Source organism: Myotis lucifugus, unplaced genomic scaffold (genome assembly GCF_000147115.1).
Source record: "Myotis lucifugus unplaced genomic scaffold, Myoluc2.0 scaffold_41, whole genome shotgun sequence".
In the NCBI taxonomy this organism is placed as follows: Eukaryota; Metazoa; Chordata; class Mammalia; order Chiroptera; family Vespertilionidae; genus Myotis; species Myotis lucifugus.
In genome coordinates, this window is record NW_005871089.1 from 4,222,399 (window position 1) to 4,233,891 (window position 11,493).

An 11,493-nucleotide genomic window follows, 5' to 3' on the forward strand; every position below is an offset into this window, starting at 1 on the left:
TGTAAGGTGACCTGGGTGTCCCGGCAACATTGGGTTAAACTAGATTGCACACATGTGAGTGGCTATCTACATGGCTCTACAGAGCGCTACATAGCTTATACATATACACATATTACAGACACATACAGATCTTGCTAGGTTTGCAGTAAAAAAATGCAAAATTCTCAGGACCCTGGCCCCACTTTGTTCCAAGGACTCAGGAGACTGAGGCTCCCCAGGAAAACCACCAAGGGCAGCCCCTAGAAGACTCCCCGCAGAGTGAGGCACCAAGTTCACTGCTGAGGGGCTGGTGGTGGCTGGTGCCCTAAAACAAATACAATGACAGGTCTGCTCTAGGAACCCCAAACATGGGTAGCCCCCACCCCCCAACCTTGCTCTGGCTTTTGCATTTGAGCCTTGCCTAACCCCCCCCCCCCTACTGCTGAGTATTAAAATAGTCTATAAAAGCAAGTGACCAAAAATCTATAGCTCTAAGAATACCTGGTTATTTTCTGCTGTCTTGTTTTTCTGGTGTGAGTTTTTTAAAATGATAATTATTACTGTTATTGGTATATCTCCTAAATCACAGTTAAACCTGAAGGAAGAAAGAAGAGAGAAAAGAGAGGAAGGGGCCCCAGCTCATAGATTGGATGGCAGTTTGGATCGCACTGGCTCAGCCCTGGCCCCAGGTTCCCTCTGGGAAGCAGCAGTCAGAGGGGGGGCCCCAGAAGAGGCGGCTCTTGCCCCAAACAAACAAAGAGGGGGTGGCAAAGAACCTGAGGATGTCTTCTGAGGCAGAGTGACATGCTGGCCTGAGGCGGCACCATAGGGCCTCCCAGGGGGACCAAGGCCCCCACTGCAACCCCCAGCTCTGGGGAAGAGCGGGAAGGCAGCCACAGACTCCCCAGAAGAGTGTGGGGAGGCTCTGTGGAGGGTCTGTGCCCCATCCTGGGGTAGGGCCGGCTGAGAGGCTGAGATGAGCTTGAGGTCCTGGGTGAGGCGGCCTGGGGTGAGAGGTGGTGTGCCCCAGCGCTGGGGAACCTGGAGTGGTGGGGGGCTGGATACAGGTGGCAGGAGCAAGGAACCATGGGAGCCAGAGGCCCGGGGTGGAGCATTTGGAAAAGTTCTTGCGGGGCCTGGGCTGTGGCCAGGGGGGCTGAGACCTCTTCGGGGGGTAAAGGCTATAGGAGAAGCCTCCCCAGAGGCCCCTGCCATGGATGGCTGCTCAGGCTGCCGTGGAGGTGTCTCTGGCGTACTTGGTGGGCCAGCAGCCAGACCTGGGGACAACTCCCCAGGAGGCTGGCCAAGCTGCCCTGGACTAGAGGATGGGGACCTGGATGAAGGTGGGGGTGGCAGGAAATGTTCCAGGAGTCCCAGGCTTCCCTGGGCCCCTGGTAGTGAAGGTAGTGGCTGGTTAGCCTGTGGGGAGTGGGTGCCTGGCTGTAGTGGGGTGAGCAGGGGTGAGTCAGATGAGGACAGGGAGCCGCCCAGTGCTTTGTGGAAGAGGCCAAATCCGGCTATGGTGGTGGAAGCTGTGTTGGCGGATAGTGTGGGAGCAGGAGAAGAGCCACAGACCCCGGGAAGTGGCGAAGAGCTGGACGAAGACAGGAGAGGACTCAGTCCGGCAGGGGCGGAGAATCCAGCCAACTGTTGGATGTGGAAGGAGGAGGAAGATGGTGTATCCAACTGGGATGGGCTGCTGGTGGGTGAGGCAGAGCCCAGTGCAGAAGGGATGAGAGACTGCAGCCGCTTCAGATGCCTGGGTGTCTGCCCAGGCCCGAGGCTGCTGAGCTTGGGGCCCGGGGGAGGGCGGAAGATGGCAGCGGGCAGCCGTGGGTGGTGGGTGAGGGCTATGGCCACAGAAGTGGTGGCGGCAGCAGCCTGCAGTGGTGCCTGGATCAGCGGGGTCCAGATGACAGGCGTGGCGGTCGGGGTGGCGGAGGTGGCAGCCTGAACGCGATGCGCACAGTGAGCCATCTCGCGGTCGTGCTGCACAATCTGCTGGATGATCTCATTCTCCTGGTAGTTGAAGACACCTGAGTTGAGGTCATGCTGGACTTTGTGGAGGAGGATGGAGTTCTTCTTGCCTGGGCCACAGAAGGAGAGCAGGGGCTCAGGGCAGAGGAGAGGGGGAGCCCGGTCCACCTCCCTTCCGCCCTCTCGCCCAGTCCCCTCACCAATGCGGTCCAGGCGGTCCAGCGCCACGGTCTCGAAGGCCCGCCGCATCATGGGGTACTCCTCCAGCACCTCATTGAAGTTGTCCACACTCAGCGAGTACAAGCGGCAGTAGGTGTCGGCCCGCACGCTGGCTGTGCGCCTGCCCCGTGTCAGCAGGCAGATCTCTGCTGGGACAGCAGGAGTCAGGGTGGCCTCCTAAGGGCCTCCACCCAACCCTGACCTGGGTCCCCACTACCTAGTACAGATGCTTGACAGATACATTCATCAGTCCCCCACTCCAGGCCACCTTTTCCATCTCTGGGACTATCCCCCTATGCTGGGCTCACAGACACCTACCTCCAGGCAGTGGCCATGAAGGGCCTGAAATGCTTTTCTCGGTCTCTCCAGCCCATTCCCCTGTCTCCCCAGGGTCTCCTGGCCACTCACCTCCAAAGTAGGAGCCATCTGCCAGCTTGGTCTCCTTGTTGCCCTTGGTGAGCACGCTGACCACGCCGTGCTGGATAAAGTACATCTTCTTGCCGATGGTGCCTTCTCGGATGATGTAGTCGCCCGGCTGGAAGACCTCGAAGCGCAGCTTAGTCAGCATGGATGTCACGAAGTTGGGGTCTGCGTTGGCGAACAGTGGCATGGAGGCCACCAGCTTCCGGCAGTTAAAGTTGATGATCTCCTGCTCCCCACTGTGCCCCAAACAATGGCCCTGACTGCCAGCAGCTGGGGTGGAGGAGAAGCTCCATCCCAGTGACCGGTCTTCAACGTGTCCAACACTATGGAGATGGCCAGGGACAAGGACTGTCCAAAGCCCAGTTACAAGAGGCCAACTGACCTGGAAGTCAATGAAGTTTCCTCGAAATATTGGTCCCTCTGTGTTACACTGTGGACCAGAGAGGCCTCACTGATTTGGGAAGGAGCTCTTTCCCACCAGTGGTAACATCAGCAGGACTGGGCTGCGATGGGTTACAAGGGCTGAAGACTGAAGCCAGCCCACATGTGGCACGTCATGTATCCCAACATGGCTGGGACTGAGACTAAGTCACATTGTTGAAGAGCAACTACAGTCCAGGGGAGGGGCCTGGTACAGCAGGGACCTTAAACGTGTTTGGAATAGAGATTGTTGAACCTGCCCATCCTGTGGGTCTGCTCCAACCCACCTGGATTGTGGGTGGGAAGTGGGGATCCTCAGAAGCATGGCTAGGGACCAGAGGCACTGATTGGGCAAGGACAGATTTTTCCCACAATGGAATGCAAGAGAAGTCCCTGTACCCAAGGAATAGTCATAATAGGCAGCCTGCTCTCATATATCAGTTCTCCAAAGAGGTCGGGACATAGTGCTGCTGCAGAGATGCTGACGGGCACCTGGGGGCTGGGAGATGACCTTTCTTAACATTCTTCCAGCCAACCTGGCCTCTGTCTGCTCTAAGTTGTGCCCAGCTATAGGAAACAGTGACTTTCTGGCTGGCTATGGGGATAGGGGCAGCCAGAAAAGAGCTGTGTTTTTTTAGAATTCCCCTTACATAGAGAAGCAATTGGGGTGGGAGGCAGGGTCTGGAGGCAGGACAAAAGTTAGAAGGTTGTTAAAGTGGTCCAGGTGAGAGAGAGTAGTGAGGACAGAGGGGGAGGTAATATGTTTAAGAGAGATTTATGGGTGAATTATACATTAAAGAGCTATTAGCTAAAGGATGAAATGAAGGCAACTCTCAAATGAAAAGCCACAAGCAGCTTGACTCTGCTGGACAGTAGACCCTGGTGCTTTTTTTAAACTATCCCTAATGGTGGTCCCAGACTGAGCCTCCATTCTGCTCACACACTGAGCCTCAACCCTGCTCACATGCTGGGCCCCGACCCTGCTCATAGGCTGGGCCCTGACCTTGCTCACAGGCTGGGACCTGATGCTGGGCTACACTGACCTCTCACCTGGCCCTTGAAGCACTAGCCTTGATAACCTGACTCCACTCTCCTCCCCCTCTCTTGCCCCCTCACTCCTAACCCAGAACCTTTTGTTCTAATCAGGTTGATTTCTTTACCACCCATCTACACACCTTTGCTCATGTTCATCATGATCACTGGCCTAGCATTCTCTTCTACTTCCTCCTTCCTCTGCCTTCCCAAAATGACCTTCCCACCCTGCTCTGGCTCTTCAGGCTCTCTCGGGCTTTCCTCTAAGTGTCATGGGACCTGGGCTGCCATCTCTCAGTCAGCCCATCAGGGGACAGCACCTGAGGCAGACAAGCAGGCAGTTCATAAATACATACTGAGCCCTACTATGTGCTGGACACTGGGGATCCATGGGGACTGGCCTACCCTCATGGAGCCATGGCCTGGATAGGGAAGATGGATATTAAACAATTGGCTACATATAATTAATTAAATAATGACAGAAGTGCGAAGTGTAATGAAGGAGAATTTGAGGGTGTCACTGGGTCACATGATGGGTGGAGGCTGACTGGGGCATGGAAGGCTTCACCAAGCAGGTGACATTTAGGCTGAGATGTGGAGAAAGGGTCAGGTGAAAAGAGAGAGGAGAGTTCCAGCTTGAGTCTGTGCCAGGCCCCGAGGCAGGGAGGCACATGCAGGGAGGCTGGCAAGGCTGGCACGTAGAGGGCTATGGAGCCCATGGCGTGTTCTGAGCATGAGAAGGCGGGGAGCGCTTGCATGCCAGGCTGAGAAAACACACTTACTCTGCATCTTGGAGTAACAGAAAGCTCTAAGCAGTGATATGAGCAGATTTATGTTTTAAATGCCAATGCCATCTGCCATCTGGAGAATAAAGTAGAAGGGACAGAGGGGAGCCCACTTGGCTAATAAATATTGAATGGCTTACTCTGTAGGGTCACTCCTCACAAACGCCATGACATAACCCTTGGTATTGTCCCCATTTTACAGACAAGCAAATGGGACCTAGAGATGTGATGCTACATGCCCATGTTCAGTGGAGAGCTTGTCAATGGGAAGCTGGGCTTAGAACCCAGGCAGCCTTTTACTCCAGCACAGCCACTTGCTTAGGAAGCTGCTGCGTGACCCAGGCGGACGTCAGCTGGATGATGGGAATGAAGGGAGGCATTAATGACTAAGAGACACCAAGGATGGCTCCTAATTTCTGGCCTGGGCATCTGTGCTACTGTGTCCATTAACAGGATGGGCAAGAATAGAGGTTTGGAGCAGAGAAGGCAAGGGAAACTGTTCTCATTTTAGATGCGATGAGGTGGAGGTGTCCGGGGAGGCATCAAGTAGACAGTGCAGGGTGAGGAAAGAGGTGGGGACTGATTATATCATTTGGAGCCTGCTGCATAGAGACGGACATGGAGCATGCGGGTGGGGTGGTAAACCAGTAGCACCCAGGAAGACAGGAGAGACAGAAAAGCAGAGAATTGAGCCCAAACCACCAGGGACACAATGTATAAAGACTGAAAAGACAAGCAGCCAAGGAGAACAAGGAGGACTGGCCTGTGAGGAGGAGGAAAACCGAGAGTGTGCGGTCACGGTAAACAAGTGTAAACCCAGGAGCAGTGATAACTGTCACATGGAATGAATGCCCAGGGCTCTGCACAAGATGTGGACCCAAAAGGTGTTAGCCACACAGAGGGCACTGCACACTCACAGTCACTGGTCTGTAAACAATGCGGACTTTCTGTATATTTTAGAAAAATATAAAAAAGAAAGAAAAAGAGACTGCAACAGAAAAGACAGCAGCTGAAGCCAGATGATGGTGGCAGGCTGGGCACCCACTGGGGATCTGGTGGGGACCCACTGGCTGGAGCCTGTGCTCCCTAGGGACCAGCTGGCTGCCCTGAGATAGCCCAAACTGGACACAGCTTTCTGCCCTACCTTCTCCTGGTACTGGCGTCGGGAGGAGTCCAGGGACTGGATGAGGGCAGTGGCGTGGCCGATGAACATGGCGTAGCAGGTGGCGCCCACAATCATGCTGAGCATGGTGAGCCACACGTCGGACATGCCCACAGGCGCCTGCCGTCCATATCCGATGCACAGCATGTGGCTCATGGCCTTGAACAGGGCATAGGAATACTGCTTTCCCCAGGAGCTGTTCTGTAGATAGGTACACAGACACAGGGTGGAGTGGTAGTGAAGGCTCACACCACTGAGAGAGCAGGCCTCACCAGGACCTAGAAAAGTCCCCACCACCTCCCATCCCTCAACTCTTTTCCAGCTGCTGAGCTCACGGCTCCCACCTTGCCAGTGGCTGAAAGCCTTGGAGAAGGGCAGGGAGGCCCACAATGGTAACCTAAGTGACCGAGTGAACTCCTCACTCAGGCCTTTCTCCTGCAGTGGGGGACCAGGATTAGATGGGAAGCCCAGCAAATGGACAGGAACGGTGTAGCCCCCATCGGACCTCTCAGCCCCCACAGAGCAGCCTGGGCCTCTTGGGCAGCACAAGACTTCAGGCTGAGCCACCCTGCTGTCCTCTGCTTACTAAAATAGCTCCATCCCCTTACCCCAAACTACTCCCAAGTAAAGCCCATTTCCCCACTGACCTCAATTATAAAAGCAGATATGCTTCCCCTAGGGGGACAGACTCTCAATTGAGCCAAAAACACTGTCCTCATTTTGGGTGAGCAAAATCTAAAGTGCTGCTGAGCGGACTCCCTTCCTGCATGAACCCTGCCTGCATCTGTCCAGGACTGTGGCCACCAGTTATCCTCCCCCCACAAAAGGTGGGTTACCTGGAACAGACAATGCTTGGGGTGGGAGGAGGGAGAGAAGGAGGGAGGCAACTGGCTATTTTTGTCTCCAAAGTTAGTTGGTGTCTCAAGGAAGCCTCAGTGTGGGAACACTGGGCTCAGAAGAGCCATCTCCTGAACTTCGTGCACGTGTGGACTTGTCACCCTCACATGGAGGAAACTGTCCTAGATGAGGGGGCCCCAGATGAACCCCAGTGCCGGCCACCTCCCCAATGCCTCTCTGCTCACACAATGAATATGTTGGCAATGATGTGGAACCCACCCTACTGCATGACCCACAGAACCCCTGGCCGGAGCCTCAAGCACTTCTGGGGTCACCAGGCTGTTCTCAGCACCTGAAGGCAGGCACAGGAGCTGCACGCCATGTTCAAGGTCACTGAGACCATACTGGACAGAGCTGAGCTGGTATGGTGCTCAGTCCAAACCTGGGTGGGAGGTCTGGCCGGGGGGGGGGGGGGGGGGTGGGGAGGGCTGAACTCCAGGAGTGGAGGGGGGCCTGGGCACTGGGGGAACAGGAGGGACCCCCATCTGCCTTCAGTCAGAAATTCCAGCCTTATTGTTCAGCCCCTAGGAACTCAGAAATTCAATCCATATAGCTGATTTATTTACACTTAGCTCATCAAAAGGCTGTTTTCTAAAGGCCTATTTGATACTGAAAGATGCTCTGGGTCTCTTTCACCTCTTTCAAAGCCAGCTTCTCCTACTCAGGGGGCCTGGGGATCTGCCTACAGACCAAACCAAACCGACAGGTCCCCCTGGACCCTGTAAGCATGGGGTTCCCGGACACAGAAAGAGGCTCACAGGTCCAGGGGGCCCTCCATCCCTCCTGGAGCCCACCCTGTCCATGGGGGGATGGGGACTCTGCCCCATGGCTTCCCTAGCCTCAATTTCAACTTCTCTCAACCACCCACAGGTTTGGAAGGGATCAGGCTCAATCTGGTCTGTCCTCCCCACTCAGGACACCACCTATGATCAGGATGTATGTGTGTACGTGGGGTGGGGATGAGGGAATGACAGGAATAGGGGGACAGTCCAGTTCTGAAGCTGGAGCAGAAAATAGCTACTGTGTGTGATCTGGGAGTCTATGCCTGCTACCAACAGTGTCCCTCACAGGGTTCTCTTTGCTTGGGCGTGGCTTTTAAAGGTGGATCTGTGAAGTAGGAAGTTAGATTTGAGTGGCTGGGGTGGGGCCTGCCCTGGGGTCCTGATCAGGAGCCGGACCAGAATTGCCTTCAGACAGCCTCTCTATGGGCGGCCCAGAAGCCAGCAGACCACCCAGGCAGATCTGGAGCCAGCTGGTTCTTGGCACATGCGCAGAGAAAACGACAAGACAATACAACCTCACTAGGGTCCTGGATTAATTATAATAAAATTTGTATTTCGGTTTTGACCTTGCCCCCATGGGTTTTTCTGTATGTATTATGGGTAAGGGCATGCCCAGAAAAAAGGTAGTTTCTGTCAATCATGCCTGAATGCAAATGAAAGTCTCCACCCAGAAAATCCTCCTTTTAAAACCAGGAGTTGGGGGCCATTATCTCTACCTTCAAGGAGCAGGCCCGTGCCATTCCCTTTCTCCTTCCCTTCCCCCACAGGCACATGTCTCCCAACCTCTAAAGGACCCCACGAGACTTGCAACCAGGGGACGAATGGGCAGCTGCAGCTCATCCCGGGCTAACCCCTAAACCTGTCTCCAAGGCCCCCTATTCTCTGACTTCCCAGTGAGCTGAGACAGCCCAGCCATTTTATCCATCTCCCTTTCTCTCTCTCCCTCTCCCTCTCTCTCTCTCCCTCTCCCTCTCCCTCTCTCTCTCTCTCTCTCTCTCTCTCTCTCTCTCTCAGTAGCCCACTCCTAGTTTAGAACGTATCTTCAATAAACCCCATTTTGCTTTACTTTCATTTTTGTTGACCTTAAAATCTTTTCTGCGTCGATGAAAAGAACTGAGGTCCCAGTCGGTAACCCCAATTGGTAAGTCTGCCTCTGGCAAAAAGGCAGGAGGGCAGGAGCCACCAGCCCAGCTCTGCCACACCTGACAGAACCCGAGGAGCCCAGGTCTTAGTCTCCCCCTAGTGAAATCAGCTCCAAATAGCCAGGCTCCCAGCTGCAGTGAGGCTGCGAGAAGGCAAAGGTAGCAGCGTGCGGCCAGGAGCTCTGTGACAGACCTGTACTGGGTAAAGCCATGTGCCGTGGGTGCTAGGCTGGCACTTCAGGGTCTTACATGTTGGAACTCAGGATTTTCAAGTTGTGAACCTGCTCTACCCGTCAGTGCCTCATCAGCCCCCTCTGTCCTCACCAGGGCCCGGCTGGGTGCTCACCACCATGTTGTTGATGGACACCCAGCAGTCGTCAGGGAAGTCCTGCAGCATGGGGACCAGGAACTGCAGGCAGCCATCCCAGTGGCACAGCAGGAGCATCATGCCGATGAGGTTCACGATGCGCACCACGGCGCTGGCCAGGTCGTAGGTCATGTGGAAGATCTGTCCGCAGAGGTAAGTGACCAGGTGAGTGACCAGAAGAGAGGAACACCCCACCCAGTCAGATCCTGCAGCTTCGAGTGGCACTGCTCTGCACACACATGGTAGGGTGCCCAGTTCAGTTCAGGTCAGGCTATGGCTAGAGTGGAAAGGCGTCAGGCCAGGCCCTGAAAGAAGCAGATTGCAGGCTGCAGGGCCCCAGAGGGATCTGTGCAGGTGTGTGTGGGGGGGGTGGGGGGCGGGGCTCCCATGGGAAGTCCAGCCATCCAGGGTCTCTCACCTTTCAAAGCAGCTTCTCCTACCCTGGGGATTTGCCTATGGGTCAAACCAAACAGCCTGGGAGGAGAAGAATGGGAGGAGAAGAAAGGGTGTCTGGGGTTCCCAGACCTGGAGAGAAGGGGGGCACCTGGAGCCCCATATAGCTCTGAAGTGGGTAGAGAAATCACTTTATCAGCTTGTCTAGGCCATGAAACAACAGGGAGAAGAGCCAGCCAGCCTGACGCTCCTCAGGGGACCACAGCCTGTAGTCAGGACAGGGGCATGGTATTTCCCTAAATCAGTCACCAGACTCTTAGGACTCCCCCAAGGCCAGTGGGTTCTGCCTCAGGCAGCCATGGAACTGCAAGGAAACAGCTAGGATACACAGGCTCCAAGTTCACACAGACTTTGATCCCAGGCCCTCTTCCTACCCAATTTTCAGCTGTGCAACCCTCAGAAAATCTCTGAACCTTTTTGATTATGTTTCCTCATCTAGAAAATGGCGATAAAAATTCTTAACTGTGTGGGTTGTCTAAAGAATTAAATTATACATATAAAATGCTTAGTATTAGGTGTAGAAGTGTTCAATAAATTGAGAACCGTTATTAATAATTAATCTTCGTGATTAGTTAATAGTTATTAGTAGTAACGCTCTCCTATACAGGTTAATAAAGTACAGCACTCTCAACCCCAGCCCCCTGCCACCTGTCCATCTCTACCCCTGTGACTCCAAAGGAGAGGTTGAACTATGGCTGGGCAGGGTCCTCCCTCCCCTATACTCCATTAAGTAGGAGGACTCTGGATGCAGATATGCTGTGAAGTCTTCAGGATGAAATGGACCTTGGAAAAGGTTCATGGAGAATGGAACCTCCAACTTGTCCCCATCACCCTCCCATGGCCCAGGAGACAAAGGGATAATAACATCACAGTCATCATCTCACTTAAACTCACAACAAACTTTGCTGAACATATTGTTAATTTACTACATTTTACATCAAGGCTCAGAGAAGCAAAGGACTTGCTCACGGTTATAGTGGCAGTGGCAGTAGAGGCAGATCTGAACTAGGGCTGCCTGCAGATTGTCAGATTGGCCCGGTGACAAAAAAGGTGGTTATTTTGCAGATAAAACAATTTAAACCCAAAGTGACTGGGATATGTGGCCAGATTTACAGCAAGCTGGATCCAGGGCCAGGTGGGACTCCTTGGCGTCTGGCCCCAATCAACCCAGTGCTCTGTGCCCTGCAGCCTAGCCCCACTGGGGCACAGGAACTAGCCCCAACATTGTCAGTGGGCCAGGTCCTGGCTAAGATGACACATCTCAGTGTAAGGAGTGGTGAACACTAGAGACCAGGCAGGACAGTTTTGGATGGCAACCAGGGCTCAGTAGGGACTGGGGCCTGCCTGTGTCTGGGATGCAGAATATACCCAAGTAAGACATTGGTGTCTCTGGCCAACCCTCTGCTGCTGGCCATGCCCCAGGCTTGGATCCTAAACCCCAGATGCTCTCTCTGCCTCTCATCTCAATCTCACAGCAGTTCCTGAGTACTAGCACCGAGCTCTGGCTCTGTGGGAAGTCTCCACTTCTGCCTCTTTAGCACTCAGGTGAACACAATAGTTCTATCACCTTGGGCAAGTCGTTAGCCTTTCAAATTCTTGGTTGACCAGAATGTCATCAGCTCCCCCAAGTGACATGGGACCAACCATGAGGAGGGCCAGTGACATGGGATCATCCAGCCTCAGAGATGACCAGCACCTGCCCTCACTTCCTACCACACTTCAGCCTCCCCTCAACTAAGAGAAGCTAGCTATCTGCCCACCACTTCTCAGGGTTGCTGGAGAAATTGATGTGGCTAAGAAAGTGCTCTGTACCCTGGACACATACATAGGTAGGATCATTATTATTAACTAGAGG

At 54.1% G+C, this 11,493-nt stretch overlaps 1 protein-coding gene across 1 annotated transcript in view; it reads right to left on the reverse strand.

Annotated features, from left to right (window-relative positions):
- Positions 1-475: 475 nt before the first annotated feature.
- HCN4 (hyperpolarization activated cyclic nucleotide gated potassium channel 4) overlaps positions 476-11,493 on the reverse strand; it is a 48,115-nt gene continuing 37,097 nt past the window's right edge. Inside the window, exons 4-9 of the mRNA XM_023753170.1 lie at positions 9,165-9,326; positions 5,980-6,198; positions 2,981-3,028; positions 2,584-2,824; positions 2,157-2,321; positions 476-2,066 (exon numbers count right to left, since the gene is read on the reverse strand). Coding sequence (XP_023608938.1) covers positions 619-2,066; positions 2,157-2,321; positions 2,584-2,824; positions 2,981-3,028; positions 5,980-6,198; positions 9,165-9,326 — 2,283 coding nt within the window. The 3' untranslated portion in view covers positions 476-618. The remainder of the gene's footprint in view (positions 2,067-2,156; positions 2,322-2,583; positions 2,825-2,980; positions 3,029-5,979; positions 6,199-9,164; positions 9,327-11,493) is intronic.